The sequence below is a fragment of the Schistocerca americana genome, chromosome 2 (genome assembly GCF_021461395.2).
Source record: "Schistocerca americana isolate TAMUIC-IGC-003095 chromosome 2, iqSchAmer2.1, whole genome shotgun sequence".
NCBI lineage: Eukaryota > Metazoa > Arthropoda > Insecta > Orthoptera > Acrididae > Schistocerca > Schistocerca americana.
In genome coordinates, this window is record NC_060120.1 from 263,838,880 (window position 1) to 263,857,759 (window position 18,880).

An 18,880-nucleotide genomic window follows, 5' to 3' on the forward strand; every position below is an offset into this window, starting at 1 on the left:
GTGGCTCGGAATATGATAAAAGACATGGTTACAAGAAATTCACAATTTATTAGGTCATGGTGTGGCAGTGTAAACATAAGTAGCACAATACCACATAGTGACTAATACAGGACACGTAAAGTTTCATCACAAGTATAGACTATGGCCGGAGTTGGTACTTGGCAATACATACAGCATTTGAAAACTAAAGGCCCCTGGCTATTGGCTCAAACTGTGTCACACGTGTCACAGTAGTGGCAGTGATTGTGTAGCAATGTACAGGTTACTACAGCAGGTTGTGCTCTGGTGTCAGGGATACATCAAGTTCATTTCTCCAATACTACATTTTTATCAGCATCTAATCATTACTGTATTAGAATGTATATTTATTTATTTGTTTAAACTGATCTGTTTAGGGTCATCAGGCCCTCCCAGGGTTTCACACATACATCATAGTTACCTAAGCAATTTTAGTATGAAAACTAGCACTAAAACGATTTGAGTGTCTGCAGTGGTGGTGTGAGTAAATTATACTGACCATGAAGTAACAAAGCATTAATAATAGCATTACTTGTACTACTACAGATGCAGCCACTAATAGTAACAATAACAATAACTGTTCTAATAATATTAGTAGTGGCAGATAAAAGAAAAAAAAGAAAAAAATTGTGGGTCTACAAAATACATGTTTTTTGATATAGCAATTTATACTGCAAGAAAATTTAAGAAGACTACATCAGCTAAGAATACTGTGAAACAAGGAGATCAGATTGGAAAGAGGGATGTACGAGACTTTGAGAATGTGGCTGAATGATGGAGTGGGACAGAGAGAATTTTTCTCTGGTGGGAATGGGTGTGTTCTGCCATTTTGTTCAGACAAGAGAGTTAAGGTCAAGGAGAGAGATGAGGGACAGTGTTCAGTAGAGAAGACAAAGGGTATGGAAATCTCTGTGCTTGTTTGCACACAGCCAGGAGAGCTATGCATATGATGGTGAAATGTGCTCAACAGATATAATGAACACAGGCAGTCAGAACCAGTTCTATGCGCTGTGAGCTTTCCTGAGAAAGGCATTACAGGATAACATTGCTGTGATCAATAATTGGAAGAATAAATGTTTGTACAAGTTTCTTTTTCAGGTCAAGACAGAAGAGCTTTTTATATTTCTGTAGGGTGTGGAGAGTTGCTGATGCCTTCTTGCATATTGCGACTATGTCACAGTCCAGTTTAGACTTTCATCTATTATTACTGCTAGGCTCTTTGCTGAAGGACAGAAGTTGATATATGTTCCATTTAGGGTTAAAAAGATGGTAGAGATTCCCAATATTTTGAGCTAATGGGCCTAGAATGACCAACTTGTATCAATTGGGTTATGGATAGGTTGAGCTTTAACCCTATATCCTGTACCCATTTTGATAGTGCACACAGGTCAGTATTGAGATTCCCGATAGCTGTCTGCATGTTTATAGGAGGTCATCAGTGTACATGTGGTATCTGCAATAGGACAAGACTGATGACACATGATTTATGTATAATGACAAGAGTGTAGGACCTAATACTAAACCCTAGGGGATGCTGCATACTAGCTGCCTCCATTGTGACTTTATGGTGCCAGACATGACACATTGCTGGCGAGACATCAGGTATGAGTGAAACCATTGCAATGCACTTAGTGAAAAATTTATGCTGCTATGTCTGGCAAGTCATAGTCAATGGTGTCAAAGACTTTTCTGAAGTCTAAGAAGCAGATGATAGTTGCCTCTTGTGCGTCCTAGCTTCAGGTCATCTGTTACGTTTATTAAGAAAGATGATGTATTGCGATGTTTATAGAAACCTAATTGGTATTTGTCTAGTAGGTTGTTAGTAGTTAGGTAGTTTGATAGCTGGTTGTGGATTATATATTCTAAGGCTTTGGACAGTGCAGGAAGAATGCAAATAGGTTATTAATCAGATAAGGCTGTGGCAGCACCCTTTTTAGGTAAACCCTCAAATAGTCCCTGTTTCCAGGCCTCAGGGAAAACAGTTGTAGTGAAGGAGTGGTTGAAGATATCTGTTACAGTGGGCCGTAGTGGGTCAATAATAAGCTTCATCTTTTGTACTGTACTGCCATCATGTCCAGTACATTCTGACTTGAAATGCGTTACGGCTTTTTTTTTGACAGCGTTGCAGATAACATTCTTTAGGTAGAATTTTTGGTGGCTAAAGTCATTTACCCCCATGAAATAATCAATGGCTCTCTGTTTTGTTTGTGGTTCAGTTTTTGTCATAGGTAATGTGAAGTACTGGCTCAGTTCATTGGCTAGGACTTTGCCTATACCAAAACCACACAGGTTTTTGCATAGGACAGTTGGTCTATTTCTGTTGTCAGTTGATGTATGGGCATGCCTCATTTTTGCATTTCACAAACCTTGATTGACTCTGTTGCGCTTGTGCTTGTAAGTAATATGATTTTCAGGAGTCTGGTGCTATTTGTATGCTTGGTATGCAGTGTTTATGAGAATCATGAGCTGTTTCAGTTCTTCAATTACCAGGGTGTATGTTTCCTTCTTACTTTTCCAGTCTTGAAGGGAGGGATACTCGTCACACTGTTGAGTAAGTGTGTTGGTAAACCCATGAAGTTTTTGGTTTATGTCTGAGAAAGTAACAGAAGACATCTTCCAAGCTATTTTTTGCGCCTCAGTTGCAAATTCAGAAAAGTTAATGCGTTTGAAGTCTTAATACTTAGTCAACTGTGGTTTCCTTCTCAGACATTCTAGTGGGGTACATCACAAAAATTATGTCATGGGTGGACATGCTAGGTGCAGATATTTGAGGAGTATGACTTACTCTGTTTGAGGATTTCATTGCAAATGTATCCAAAAGAGTGTGGCTACTGTTCGTATGATGGGTAGGAACAAGCTGAAGTAGTGACACATTTAAGAAGAAAGGATCTGCTTAAATTCTGCTCTGGATGGACTATTGTATAGAAAATTTATATTAGTGCCGTCAGCTATAATTATATGCTCATATGTCAATTCGTGATTTCAAAGAGCAGTTTCAAAGAAGACAAACCTGCTTACCTCAGCAGGCTTTGTAGAGGACACAAACAGGCACTTCATTTGATCTCTCTGAACATATGCTCCAATTGTTTATCTTCATTACTGTTGGATGTGTGTAGCACAGTAGGTGATAAATCAGGTTGTATGAAGGCCCCTACTCCACCCCCTTATCAGTTACATCCGTCGTGTCTTAGAAAGATGTAACCATCTAGATTTACTGAATTTGTGGGAATCCTTGGACTGAGCCAGGTCTTCGACAGATGAATTACACGGATTTCTATGTTTTGAAATACATAACAGAACTTGTCAAGATGACGTGGCAGAGACTGAACATTTGTGTGTGTGCAGTACATAGCTTAGTCTTTTTTGGGCACGAAGCTTGCAAGGATGCCACTAGTGGATATCGGTGACGCTGGCCCAATGAGGGTGGGGAAACAACGCATTCCAGAGCACTGCTCTAGGGAAGAGGGAGGGGGGGAGTATGGGAGCAGAGCTCCCAGTTAACCTATAGAGAGGCTATAGCAATTCACGCATAAAAACAATATTAACAGGAGAGAAGAATGACTGCAATTAAACAAGTTAGTGCTCAATAAAGTAAACAGCTCAACTCCACCCCATTACAAGCTACATAAAACATGTTGACCTGATGTCATTATCATAGGCAGTGGTCTGACAACGTCTCCGATGATGCCTCCAGCATTCAGAGATAAAATGTTAGGCTGAAAAATATGCCTTGGACCAAGGTTTAAAGGCAGTTGGTCTGTATTTTTTTAACTTTCTTTTCTTAGAAATTACAGAACATGTTTCCATTATAAAAGTTGGTCAAAATACCCTCATCACTCCCATCTGTCTTTCTCATTTTTGAATGTGTTAAGTAACTATTGGATACTTACCAGTTGTCATGAGATTATAAATCTACAAAAAGACATTTTGAGACACAACATTTTTTTTAAAAAATCAAAAGCTGTTATAGTAATTTTCACAAACAGTTGGCAATGGTATCCTAGTGGGCAACACACTCAAAGCAAATAACTTAAAAATGTGTGTGTTAATCAGAATTTCTATTTCTGTCTCACTCTTTATGCATCTTATCATTATCTTCAGTTTCAACATTTTGTTGACAAAGAACCAGCAACTTTATTAAATTGCTTGAAGTGTTTATTAATGATTCTGCCAACCTTACAGGTTCATTTCAAGCCTGGCCCACTGAGGCTGCTCCGACAGTACTTGATCTTAATATTAAACATTAAAGTGGTAACACATCCTTTATAAATGTTTGCAGAATGAATGCCACAATCCACACACGCCTCTTACCAACTCAAAATCAAACTCAGTTTGAGGTAGGTTTGAAACTAGTCACCTAATATAAATGCTACATCTGTTGGACGGAATCATTAATAAACACTTCAAGGAATTCTCAATATCTATTATCTACTTCAAATTTTAATAAATCTCTTATATATTATCTCCTTGGGTATATATACAACAAATACAACAAGAATGTACAGTAATACAACTCACCTCAAATCTTTTAACAAAGTCTTTTGTTGTGTCTAAGGTTATGGAACCTTTGGGAATAAGTGGATATATTAAATTCTCTGCAACTCTGTTTCTGTCAACAACTGCATTCCAGCGATTCAGCTGCTGCTTTACATTCGTGAAACCAACCACTCGTTTTATCTGCAAAATACAACAAGTGAATTATTTAAAACTCTTAGGTCAATTGCAGATGTTGAGATGATATAATTTATTTCACAGTACAGTATATTAAGTGTTTAACACATAATATTCATGGAATATGAATGATATTGTCTTCATTAAACACAAAAGCTTGTAATATTTAAGGCAAGACAACTGTCAAAAAGTCAAAAAATTAAATTGTACATTTAGATTATGAATCGAGCAATTAAAAATACAATAGAAACTGAATTTTTCAACTTTGGACTTGGATAAAATATTCTCGGTTAACTTGCTGTGTCAAATCCAGATAAAATCTCAAGCTTTCAGTGACAGCCACCATAATCGCCATCAGGGGCTAAGTCTGAATTACTTCTGATGACGACGATGGAGGCATTCACCAAAAGCTTGGGTTTTCATCCAAATTTGAAAGAAAGTTAACCAAGAACTTTTTATCCTGAGCTTTTCTCATGTGAGGCTTCACAGCCAAACTGTGGTCTGCTTCTCACTATGCAAAAATTTCTCACTGATCAACATACAAGGCTGTAAACCAATATGTTGTATTATCATGGCTCTTTAGCTGAACTCACACTTGTAAAATACAATGTCGTAAGTGTAAGCTCTAAACCTGTGTCAACATTTAACATAATGTGTGCCATTATCCACAAAATTAGAACTCAGGTAAAAAAAGACACAAATGTTGTTGTGGTCTTCAGTCCGAAGACTGCTTTGATGCAGTTCTCCACACTCAACCACGCTGTGTAAGCTTCTTCACTTAAAAATAACTACATCAACCTTCACCCATATTAATCTGCTTACTGTATTATACCTTGGTCTTCCTCTACAGTTTTAAACCCCCCTCCTGCCCCCCCCCCCCACCACTCACACACACACACACACACACACACACACACACACACACACACACACACTTCTGTCCAATATCACATTGACAATTTCTTGACCTCTCAGAATGTGTCCTAACAACCACTCTTTTCTTTTAGTCAAACTGTGTCATTTCAAATCAGTACTCGCTCATTAGTTACATGGTCTATCCATGTAACTGTTAAAATTCTTCCATAGCGCCACATTTGAGAAGCTTGTATTCTCTTCTAGTCCGAATTGCTTATTGTTCATGTTGTGGTTCCTTACAAGGCTACGCTCCAAACAAAACAAAAGACTTCCAAACACTTACATTTATATTCAGTGTTAGTAATTTTATCTTTTTAAGAAATGCTCTCCTATGAAACTTCCTGGCAGGTTAAAACTGTGTGCCCGACCGAGACTCGAACTCGGGACCTTTGCCTTTCGCGGGCAAGTGCTCTACCAACTGAACTACCGAAGCACGACTCACGCCCGGTACCCACAGCTTTACTTCTGCCAGTACCTCGTCTCCTACCTTCAGCGCACACTCCGCTGCAGAGTGAAAATCTCATCCTGGAAACATCCCCCAGGCTGTGGCTAAGCCATGTCTCCGCATATCCTTTCTTTCAGGAGTGTTAGTTCTGCATGGTTCGCAGGAGAGCTTCTGTAAAGTTTGGAAGGTAGGAGACGAGGTACTGGCAGAAGTAAAGCTGTGGGTACCGGGCGTGAGTCATGCTTCGGTAGCTCAGTTGGTAAAGCACTTGCCCACGAAAGGCAAAGGTCCCGAGTTCGAGTCTCGGTCGGGCACACAGTTTTAATCTGCCAGGAAGTTTCATATCAGCGCACACTCCGCTGCAGAGTGAAAATCTCATTCTGGAAATGCTCTCCTTTCTACAGTTGATCTTATTTTTATAGCCTCTCTACTTTGACTATCATCTGGCACTTTCAGTGCCTCATTTAATCTAATCCCAGCAGTGCTGCTTGATTTAATCTGACTTCATTCCATTATCCTTGTTTTCATTTTATTGATGCATATTTTATACCCTGTCTTCAAGACACTATCCATTCCATTCAACTGTTCTTCCCAGTCCTTTGCTGTCTCTGACAGAATTACAATGCCACTGGCAAGCCTCAAAGTTTTTATTTATTCTCCCAGAGTTTTTCCTTTCCCAAATTTCTCCTTTGTTTCCTTTGCTGCTTGCTCAATGTATATTCTGAATAACAACAGGGACAGGATACAATCCTGACACACTCCATTCTCAATTACTGCTTCCCTTTCATCTCCAACTTTTATACCTGCAGTCTGGTTTCACTATAAGTTGCATATAACTCTTTGCTCCCTGTATCTTATCTCTGCTATCTTCACAGTTTCAAAAGGTGTTTCCCAATCAGTATCGTCAAAAGCTTTCACTAAGTCTACAAATGCTATGAATGTGAGTTTGCCTTTCTTCAGCTTATCTTCTAAGATAAGTCATAACGTCAGTATTGCCTTGCATGCTCCTATCTCTCTCTGGAGCAAAAAAATGACTTTCTTCTAGTTTTTCCATTCTTTGATAAATAATTTGCGTCAGTATGTACAACCATAACTTATTAAATTGATAGTTTGGTTCACTCCTGTCGGCATATTTTCTTTGGAACTGGAATTATTACATTCTTCCCGAAGTCTGAGTTTGTCTGTCTCATATATCTTGCAAATTAGGTAGAATAGATTAGTCATGGCTGGCTCTCCTATGGATCTTAATAATTCTGAGGGAATGCCATCTTCTGAGAATTTTGATGTAGTGTGTACTAATGATTTCTTCTCTTGGTCAGAAAACAGTGTTATTGATGCATGTAAAACAGGTAATAACTGTATTGGGCCTGAATTAGATGGTATTTTTTATGTAGGTGTGAATGAGAGCTGTGAAATGACTGTGGTTGGTAAGTCTGAGACTGGTAGCTTATTGCAAATGAACGTAGGTGTGGTATGTGACTTTTTGATAGAGATACGACTTGTGTTGTTAGTGATGTTATTGATGAAGTAGTTTTGGAAGAATATAATGATGATGATGACAATGATCAGATTTTTGTGAAATTTAGGAATAATGAAGTTTCAGAGTTATTTGCGAATACAGGTAAGGTAAGTGATGTTTGTGATGATGTAAGTGAGAGTCATGGAATACCAGTCCAGTCAAAGCAGTATTTCATTAATGCCATGCAGAGTAATGATCCAAGCAGTAACGATGAGTTATCTGTAAGCCTAGAGAATAAAGGAGAAAATTTTTGAAATTTGTGTGGGACCATATTGCTGATAACATAGATAAATTTGCATTCTGGAATAAGTTAACTGTGGTTAGTCAAAATCAGTATCCAGATTGGTGGAATGAAGTGAAAGAGGATCTAAGTATGAAACGTAATTTTGACAGTAAAGTGTTTTGTGTTCCTTCTGTAGTAAGTGATGTTAGTTGTGCTATGGAACCCATTCAGTGTGCTCAATCTTTACCTGTCAACACATGTAACCAAAGTAATGCAATGATACCAGTAAAATTGATAAAACCTTGGAAAAACAGTGTAGATGTAGCATTTGATGAAATTGAAAGTGATCTTTTACATGAAGTGTCTAATAACAAAGATGATTATTCAGATTTTGGATGTCCTCACATTAGGATTAAGATTGATCAGTGGGAAGGGAACTGTTTGATTGATACAGGTAGCCCAATTTGTTGTACAGCCGCACAATTTAGACACAAAATACAGTATAGTAAGAATTTTGTGGAAGTGCCCATTGTAGGTGTAAAGATAAAAGCAGCTTCAGGTAAGCAAAGCAAATTGGTAAAATCTCAAGTACTTTTAACGTTTAGTATAGAATGTAAAATCTTTGAACATGGATGTTTAGTGATCTCTAGTCAGGAAGAGAACATAATTCTCGGTATGGGTTGGATAGCGAAAGTTGTGGATTGTTTCGGATGGAATGCTAAAGAATTGCTTATTTTGGAACCTAAAAGTAATATTTATGTGGAAACTAATTTCTATATCTTAAACTGTGGGAAAAGTTGTAACTATTTGCTAAACATTGTGAACCATTGTGAGTACCAGGTGTTTGATGATGATACAGATTTTGATGGGATTGAGGATCCATATTTTGAAAGTGTAGTGGATTCTAAGCAAGGGAAGCTATGACTCTTAATGATATACAAGAGGAACAACTTAGAAATTTGTTTAGTGAAAAACCAGGGAAAGTGAAAGGCTATCAGTACATGCTTTACTTTAAAGATAATCAACCTTCCTTTCTCCAGCCATATAGTATACCATTTCCAAAAGGAAAGATGTAGAGAAAGAAATTCTGAAAATGGCAACATGGAATGTAATAGAGAGAAGCAGGAGTGTTTACAATAATCCTTTAGTTGTGGTTGTTGTTGTTGTTGTTGTGGTCTTCAGTCATGAGACTGATTTGATGCAGCTCTCCATGCTACTATATCCTGCGCAAGCTTCTTCATCTCCCAGTACTTACTGCAACCTACATCCTTCTGAATCTGCTTAGTGTATTCATCTCTTGGTCTCTCTCTACGATTTTTACCCTCCAACGCTAAATTTGTGATCCCTTGATGCCTCAGAACATGCCCTAACAACTGGTCCCTTCTTCTTGTCAAGTTGTGCCACAAACTCCTCTTCTCCCCTATTCTATTCAATATCTCCTCATTAGTTATGTGAACTACCCATCTAATCTTCAGCATTCTTCTGTAGCATCACATTTTCAAAGCTTCTATTCTCTTCTTGTCCAAACTATTTATCGTCCATGTCTCACTTCCATACATGGCTACACTCCATACAAATACTTTGTGGTAAGTAAGAGAAATGGTGGAGTGAGAATTGTTTTGAACTCTAGACATCTTAATAAATTTCTTATCAGAGGGAATGATCATCCTGAGAACATGTACGTGCTGTTACACAAATTTGATTATGTAAAATACATGAGTAGTTTGGACTTGACCTCTGATTTCACCAGATCCCACTTGAAATTAATTTTAGAAAGTATACAGCATTTTTGTATGGAGGTAAGCGTTTTCAATATTGTATGGTGCCATTTGGGTTAAATGTATGTGTAGCTGAATTCATAAGACCTCTGGATTCTGGTCACAGAAAAGACTTGGGAACAACATTTGAATCTGTTAAGAGATGTGTTTTCAAAATTACAATCAGGAGGGATGATTTTGAAAATAGGTAAATGTAAATTTGGTGTGGAAGAAGTTGAATTTTTGGAAAATGTTATATCTGAAAAAGGAATTGCACCTGATAAAGAGAAACTTGACGCTATTACTAATTTACCTCCACCTCACAATAAAAAAGGGCTTAAACCATTCTTTTGGGTTAACTAGATTATAGAAAATTTTGTAGCAGCCAAGCCTTGAATGCTCCATACTTGTGTTAACTTTTGAAGAAGAATACTGTTTGGGATTGGAATCTGGAGTGTCAAGATGCTTTCGATGAGATCAAACAATAGCTATGTCAAAGTCAGATTCTGTTCAGACCAGATTTGTCTTTTCCTTTTTGTATTATAACAAACAGTAGTGATGTTGGATTGGGTGCTCATTTATTTCAGGAGGTTGAAGTTGATGGTGTTATTGAACAAAGATCTCTTGCATTTGCTAGTAGAGTATTGCAGAAACATGAAAAGAAATACACTGTTACTGAGAAAGAACTTTTGGCTATGTATTGGGCATTCAGCAAATTTAAAAATTATTTACTATGTCACAAAGTCATCATCAATACTGATTACAAAGCATTATGTCATCTTCAGGTGTGTAAGCTGTACCACAACAGAATTACTCATTGGGCCTTGTTTTTACAGCAATTCAGTTATGAAATCGGATACATTAAGGGCACAGATGATGTAGTTGCTGATGCTTTATCTAGGCTACCTTTAGGAGGTGAATCATCCAACAACTTTGGAGAAAGAGAAAGGCGAGTTTAAAATTATGTACTTGAAAGGTGTGAAAGAGGAAAAAGTTTGCAAAGAATTCCGTTAAGTATGAAAATCATGATCAAAATTGGAAATTGGTTAAGAGCCTGTTGGTAAGAAAGGAGGAGAAGGGTACACAAGAGTATTTTATTCAGGAGACATAAGACTGACTCAGAGGATTGCAAACTATGTTGACCGATACAGTGTATTGATACTTTAATTACTTATACACATGAGAGTTTTGGTCATTGTGGAACAACCAAATACACACAAAAGATTCAGGAAAACATCTATTTTTATAACATAGTAAGAAGAGTCAAGAAGAAGATTGCCAGCTGTGACAGATGTCAAAGAGTGAAGATAAGTAACCAAACAAGTAGAGGCCAAATGCAAAGCATATTGCCTAATGGAAACCTTGATCTCGTGTCTGTTGATGTTTATAGACCTTTACCTAAGTCTAAGAATGGATTTTGTTATCAAACCACAGTTTATGTATTTTTGAAGTTCGTAAAGTTGTTTCCTCTCAAGAAAGCTATCAGTAAGCAAATCAACTCTACATTTGAAAACACGTATTTTTATCAGGTGGGTATTCCTAAAATAATTTTATCTGATAATGGTTCTCAGTTTACATCACAAGCTTGGAAAGATTTTGTTGATCACACAAAAATAAGGCATATTCTAACCTCGGTGTACCATCCTTTGAGTAACCCTGCAGAAAGATATATGAGAGAGATTGGAAGTCTGTTTAGAACATACTGTAGTAAGAATCTTACCAGTTGGATAGATCATGTCAGTGACTTTGAGGATATTATGAACAGCTAACTAATTTCTTCAACAGGTTTTTCACCATTTGAAATAATGTTTCATCATAGACCAGCTAACTTTATTTCTAAAAATGTTCAGTTTCCACCATGTAAAATTCTATCACCACAAGAGAGGGAAGAGTGTGTTAAGGAGATGATGAAAAAACAGGGGGACGGGAGAAAGCAGAGACATGATGGTAAAAGTAGATTTTCTGGGTTTGAAGTAGGAGATCTTGTGTTGGTGAAAGCCAAAGAGAAATATAAAGTGTTGACATCTGAGATAAAGAATTTTTTCAGTATTTATATTGGACCATTCGAAATTCTTGAAAATCCACATCCTGGTGCATACAGACTTGTGTAAGCTAAGAAGTTGTTTGGATTACGCAATATCACTTACCTGAAAGCACATAGACATTATTCATCAGCATCTAAATTTTGTTTGTTTGTTCTTTTTTCCATTGTCATGAATTTAATATGTAAGATGTTGTGATTTTTAAAGTTTTGTCTTATCTATTGACTGGGTTAAAATCTATGATACACTATGTAATTATGTTCTGCAACAGATTTGTGCTTTAGAATTTAATACATAGATGCCATGAGGCTAAATGAGTAGATACTTTTACAGTTTTGAAACGGGACAGTAATCATAATTTGTACTGCAAAAATTAGGAACAGTACCTTAGTATATCTGTGTGTATCACCTAGTGATTTCATTTCTTTTTTACTGATTTTAATTTTGTTTATTAATTTTTCTAATGTGAACACTTTTTAATCTCAATTGACGTACATCTCATATAACTGACTATGTAAAATGAAGATGGAGAGCATTTCTCATGTGATGTGAAGGAGGTATTGAACAACATATTTAGTACACAAAATAATGTTTCAGGATTTGATGTGAATGCTAGACAGGAAGTTACGTATATGTTGAAGCATGTGATGATAACTCTAAGGAGGAATCTGAAAGATGTGGGTAGATCCATCCCCCACACTGCTGTATGGCTGAACCCTGCTGGACCAGTCATCTTGCAAGAGATCGTGGGTGCTGAGTAATGTATTCAAGCATCTGTCGACTGAAATGTGTGTTGTACCTGATATTTGTGAATTGTTAACCAAGACTGCTAAAGACAGTGTTTCTCAGCATAAATGCATGGTTATTTTCAACTGGGGGATTGACTCTCCAATCATTATGTAACTTTAAATCAGTATGTATTTTTTTTAAACTGTAAATGAATTTTCTAGGCCTTTGTGTACGTAGGCCATTGTGGAAGACATTTACTAGTGTGAACAATATAAAAAGATGTATGTACAGATGTCTGCTTTCATACTCCGATTTTGGTTGTCAAGCTACTGGATCGTGTCATCATTCAAAGCTAACTATGACTGTTTACCTGAATATATCCTAAGTATTGCAATATTGTATCTAACTGGATCTTGAGTTGTGGACAGACTCATGCTTAGCTCTGTTTTGGGTACACCTAGTCATCATGACTGTGTGTTATTAATTTTATTGTGTTGAAATATTTTTTGATGGTTTGTACCCGGTGTGGTTTGGATTCATGGATTGGCCCCACATCGTAAACTCAGGCCCTAATATTTTTCCATTATTTTGTTCTTTCTTGAGTCAACATATCCTTGAATACCATGGTTTATAAGGCTGACTGATTTCTACTCATGCTCGAGTATATTCTTCTGGTTTGTACCCATCAGCGTGTTTTTGAGTCTGCTCACTCCTCGTACACTTAGACTCTGAAATTTTTTCTCTCCTCTTTTGAAGATTTGATTGTATAGATCATAGCTTAAAGTTTATAAATTCTAGTAATTGCCATTGTTTCTGTAATTATTTCTATAGTTTAGTGGTGTAATGTTGTAGTTTTGACCTAGCATTATTTGTCTTGTCACAGTATGTTCCACAGATCTGAAAATCTGAGTGCCATATCCTGATACAGGTACAGATTATGATTTTTATAGCAGATATTTTTCTTATGTTCTCTATAAAATGTTATGTATCATATACTTCTATACATCCATCTGCTATCCTGTGATCATTTTGTACACCATTTGGCAAACCTTATAGTCTGTCACAAAATATTGTAAAAACCCTGTTTCCAAATTTTGTGAAGGAGATATTGTAATGAATCATCCTCCTCTAACATTTTCTTTTTTATAGAGATAACTGATACCACCTCCCCCATGAACCATGGACCTTGCTGTTGGTGGTGAGGCTTGCGTGCCTCAGTGATACAGATAGTCGTACCGTAGGTGCAACCACAACGGAGGGGTATCTGTTGAGAGGCCAGACAAACATGTGGTTCCTGAAGAGGGGAGCAGCCTTTTCAGTAGTTGCAACGGCAACAGTCCGGATGATTGACTGATCTGGCCTTGTAACACTAACCATAACGGCCTTGCTGTGCTGGTACAGTGAACGGCTGAAAGCAAGGGGAAACTACAGCCATAATTTTTTCCCAGGGGGCATGCAACTTTACTGTATGGTTAAATGATGATCGCGTCCGGAGGTCAATTTGTCCCCCATTCGGAACTCCGGGCGGGGACTACTCAGGAGGACGTCGTTATCAGGAGAAACAAAACTGGCGTTCTACGGATCGGAGCCTGGAATGTCAGACCCCTTAATCGGGCAGGTAGGTTAGAAAATTTAAAAAGGGAAAGGGATAGGTCAAAGTTAGATATAGTGGGAATTAGTGAAGTTTGGTGGCAGGAGGAACAAGACTTCTGGTGAGGTGAATACAGGGTCATAAATACAAAATCAAACAGGGGTAATGGAGGAGTAGGTCTAATAATGTATAAAAAATAGGAGTGTGGGTAACCTACTACAAACAGCAGAGTGAATGCATTATTGAGGCCAAAATAGACACGAAGCCCACGCCTACCACAGTAGTACAAGTTTGTATGCCAACTAGCTCCGCAGATGATGAAGAGATTGATGAAATGTATGATGACATAAAAGATATTATTCAGATAGTGAAGGGAGACGAAAATTTAAGAGTCATGGGTGACTGGAATTCAATAGTAGGCATAGGAAGAAAAGGAAACGTAGTAGGTGACTATGGAATGGGGTTAAGAAATGAAAGAGGAAGCCACCTGGTAGAATTTTGCACAGAGCATAACTTAATCATAGCTAACACTTGGTTCAAGAATCGTGAAAGAAGGCTGTATACATGTAAGAGGCCTGGAGATACTGACAGGTTTCAGATAGATTACATAATGGTAAGACAGAGATTTAGGAACTAGGTTTTAAATTGCAAGACATTTCCAGGAGCAGATGTGGACTCTGACCACAATCTATTGGTTATGAACTGTAGATTAAAACTGAAGAAACTGCAAAAAGGTGGGAATTTGAGGAGATGGGACCTGGATAAACCAACAGAACCAGAGGTTAGAGGTTGCAGAGAGTTTCAGGGAGAGCATTAGGGAACGACTGACAGGAATGGGGAAAAGAAATACAATAGAAGAAGAATGGGTAGCTTTGAGGGATGAAGTAGTGAAGGCAGCAGAGGATCAAGTACGTAAAAAGACGAGGGCTAGTAGAAATCCTTGGGTAACAGAAGATATATTGAATTTAATTGATGAAAGGAGAAAATTTAAAAATGCAGTAAATGAAGCAGGCAAAAAGGAATACAATAAGTGCAAAATGGCTAAGCAGGGATTGCTAGAGGACAAATGTAAAGATAGATAGGGGTCAGATAGATACTGCCTACAGGAAAATTAAAGAGACCTTTGGAGAAAAGAGAACCACTTGTATTAATATCAAGAGCTCAGATGGAAACCCAGTTCCAAGCAAAGAAGGGAAAGCGGAAAGGTGGAAGGAGTAGATAAAAGGTCTATACAATGGCGGTGTACTTGAGGACAATATTACGGAAATGGAAGATGATGTAGATGAAGATGAAATGGGAGATATGATACTGCTTGAAGAGTCTGACAAAGCACTGAAAGACTTAAGACGAAACAAGGCCCTGGGAGTAGACAACATTCCATTACACTTCTGACAGCCTTGGGAGAGAGAGCCCTGACAAAACTCCACCATCTGGTGAGTAAAATGTATGAGACAGACGAAATACCCTCAGACTTCAAGAAACATTTGTAGATTTAGAGAAAGCTTTTGACAATGTTGACTGGAATACTCTCTTTCAAATTCTGAAGGTGGCAGGGGTAAGACTATTTACAATTTGTACAGAAACCAGATGGCAGTTATAAGAGTCAAGGGGCATGAAAGGGAAGCGGTGGTTGAGAAAGGAGTGAGACAGGGTTGCAGCCTATCCCCAATGTTATTCAATCTGTATATTGAGCAAGCAGTAAAGGAAACAAAAGAAAAATTCGGAGTACGAGTTAAAATCCATGGAGAAGAAATAAAAATTTTGAGGTTCACCGATGACATTGTAATTCTATCAGAGACAGCAAAGGACCTGGAAGAGCAGTTGAACGGAATGGACAGTGTCTTGAAAGGAGGATAGAAGATGAACATCAAGAAAAGTAAAATGAGGATAATGGAATGTAGTTGGGGATTTAGATTAGGAAATGAGTCACTAAACGAGTTTTGCTATTAGGGGAGCAAAATAACTGATGATGGTCAAAGTAGAGAGGGTGTAAAATGTAGACTGGCAATGGCAAAGAAAGCATTTCTAACGAAGGGAAATTTGTTAACATTAAGTATAGATTTAAGTATCAGGAAGTCATTTCTGAAAGTATTCGTATAGAATGTAGCCATGTATGGAAGTGAAACTTGGACAATAAATAGTTTGGATAAGAAGAGAATAGAAACTTTTGAAATGTGGTGCTACAGAAGAATGCTGAAGATTAGATGGGTATATCACATAACTAACGAGGAGGTATTGAATAGAATTAAGGAGAAGATAAATTTGTGGCACAACTTGACTAGAAGAAGGGATCAGTAGGTAGGACATGTTCTGAGGCATCAAGGGATCACCAATTTAGTATTGGAGGGCAGCATGGAGGGTAAAAATTATAGAGGGAGACCAAGAGATGAATACACTAAGCAGATTCAGAAGGATGTAGATTGCAGTATGTACTGGGAGATAAAGAAGCTTGCACAGGATAGAGTAGCATGGAGAGCTGCATCAAACCAGTCTCTGGACTGAAGACCACCACCATAACAACAACAACAACGACGACAACTAATACCATGTATAATCTTGAATCTTGCATAGGTTAAAATAATCTTAACTGTTTAATGAAGTAAATTCATGTAATTTTGTATTATATTTCAGGCTAAAATGTATAAAAAAGAAATTAATTTGTTACATCAATATGTACTAACAGTTAAAATTACTCTTCTTTTAAAAAATATATGAAATTACAAAATTTCTGGCATACTTAAAATTCATATAATTAATTGTGCAACCTAATGCTAATTTTAAATTTGTTTCTGGATTTATTTATGAAATAATGACATAATTTGGTAAAGATTTTTCTCCTCTCAAGAAAGTTTGTAAACTCTTTGGAAATTGTGGGTACTGTAGAATCTAAGTAGTGGTGGGCATGCCTCTGATGGAAATGCACACATTTTGCTAAGTTTGTCAACAACAATGTAATTATTGCTTTTCTGAATGTGGAAATTGTAAAGTTAGTGTGATTTGGAAGAGTGGAATAAAATAAAAAAGAGCATTTATAGCAACGGGCAACTCTTTTAAGAGTTATTTTCGTCAGCAAGAACCTAATTATTTGCGACAACATATAAAAGTTTTGGTGCTGAATACAACTATTTGTGAAAATGTATATCTGTGAAAAAATGTGTCATACCTCAGCCTTTGAGGTTTCTGTAACTGGAAGCAAAGTTGAAATAAAGTTGCTTATAGAAATAATTGAAGTAATAAAGCAAGGTTTGTACCGGTTTTACCCTTCAGGCCTCATTTCAGAGTAATATGATGGTATAAAGTAAAAGTGATGAAATCATTAATACGTATTTTGTCTTGTTATATTATTAAATATATGGTTGTCTATAAGGTTATGGTGCAGTACTGCAGAGTGTTATTCTTTAGAGTTATTTTCTACTAAGCAAAGCAGTTGTATATCTGTTGTTCAATGAGATGATAAAAGTATAATGAATGGGTAATTACAATGTGGAGTATAAGAATAATGATGCATCAACAGTCAGTAAAGTAGTAATGTAGTAGTGACGAGAAATGTGTTAGGTAATGGACCAATGGTTAGGAAGCCTGACTTCGCAGTAGATTGATTATGGTGAATGCATTCCTCTAGCTAAGTGTTTATAGAGAAAGTAAATAATGGGATTAACAGGCAGAAGTAAGTACGGAAACCTAACAGTGTACAGTTTCATATAGTTTGTATAGTGGAACATCTTTATGAGTTAGACAACAAGTAGTTATTCTGTACGCAATGTATGACACTGCAAATGAAAAACTGAATAAGAGAGTAAAATTTTGATGAGGTACTAATAATGTACTGTCACATATCCAGTTTTCTTGCTGTTAGTAGTTGCTATTTATGTCCCGACTCAGAATGATGATGAGAAAGAAACCAGATTTTTCTAATTAAGTGACAATAATTAAAAAGTGGCAGGGACCTGGGTATGCTGAGCAGATCTGACATTAAAGAGATAGAAATTAAGAGAAACACTAAGCAGCATTCTCAAAATTTGACTAGAAACTTCATTTTTGAGATCAGTTAAGTGAGATAGTAATTTGGGTTAAAGTACATACTAACATGGAGCAGATTCCATTCTTTTTACATTTTGTTAGATACCTGAAAAATTAATGTGTGTGTGTGTGTGTACGTAATTTAAAAAGGAAACATTTTCTTATAGATTTAGTTGTGGTAACTACTGGGGTACTAAGATAGGTTGTTTTGTTTGTTTGTTTGTTTGTTTGTTTTCCCCTCTCTCCTTGTACAACAATGAAGGGTAACTACCTACAGGAATACTGGTGAAATTAGAGAACATGGGACAAACATCTGGACATGTGAAAGGTCTGGACCTATTTGCAGCTCTGTGTAACAGTGAAACGTGTATATGTGATCAGTAAGTAGCAAAGTGGCTGGAAGATGGGAAATTCCATCCCTTTGTCTGCATACAGTGAAGAGTAAAAAGTGTACTGTATTTCTAAGTTTGTTTTTTCTTGCTATGTATTTTCTGATTTTCAGGGACAATGAAACAAACACTAATTGAATGTAAGCGGACATTTAATAATGAAATATCTTCTTCTTCTTCTTCTCCTTGGCTTCTACAGGGACTCGAAGCTCCCGTTCTGATCCCATGTTGCCAACAAATTCTTCAATGCTACTTCTTGCCAATTATTTACACCAACCTTGTTGCATGCCATTTTAATTTAATTTACCCATGAACTCCTGTGTCTCCCATTAAATCTCTTACCACTTGACTTCTCCATTAATACTCCTGAAACCACTTGATTCTCTTCCAGTCTCATCAGATGGCCTGCCCATTGAAGTTTTCTGGAATTTATTATGCTCATTATTGTTGTGGCAGCACATGATTTTTTGTGTTGTGTCTTCTCTTCCAGCTTTGTGATTGCTTTTCATTGTATGAGCCAGAGATTTTCGTGTAAACTCTGTTTTCAAATACTTGTACTTG

The 18,880-nt window shown here is 37.1% G+C and overlaps 1 protein-coding gene across 1 annotated transcript in view; it reads right to left on the reverse strand.

The window, feature by feature from the left end:
* The window catches only part of LOC124594834 (U3 small nucleolar RNA-associated protein 14 homolog B), a 67,937-nt gene that overhangs the window by 36,483 nt on the left and 12,574 nt on the right, over window positions 1–18,880 (reverse strand). Inside the window, exon 3 of the mRNA XM_047133282.1 lies at window positions 4,537–4,695. Within this exon, the coding sequence (XP_046989238.1) occupies window positions 4,537–4,695 (159 nt within the window). The remainder of the gene's footprint in view (window positions 1–4,536; window positions 4,696–18,880) is intronic.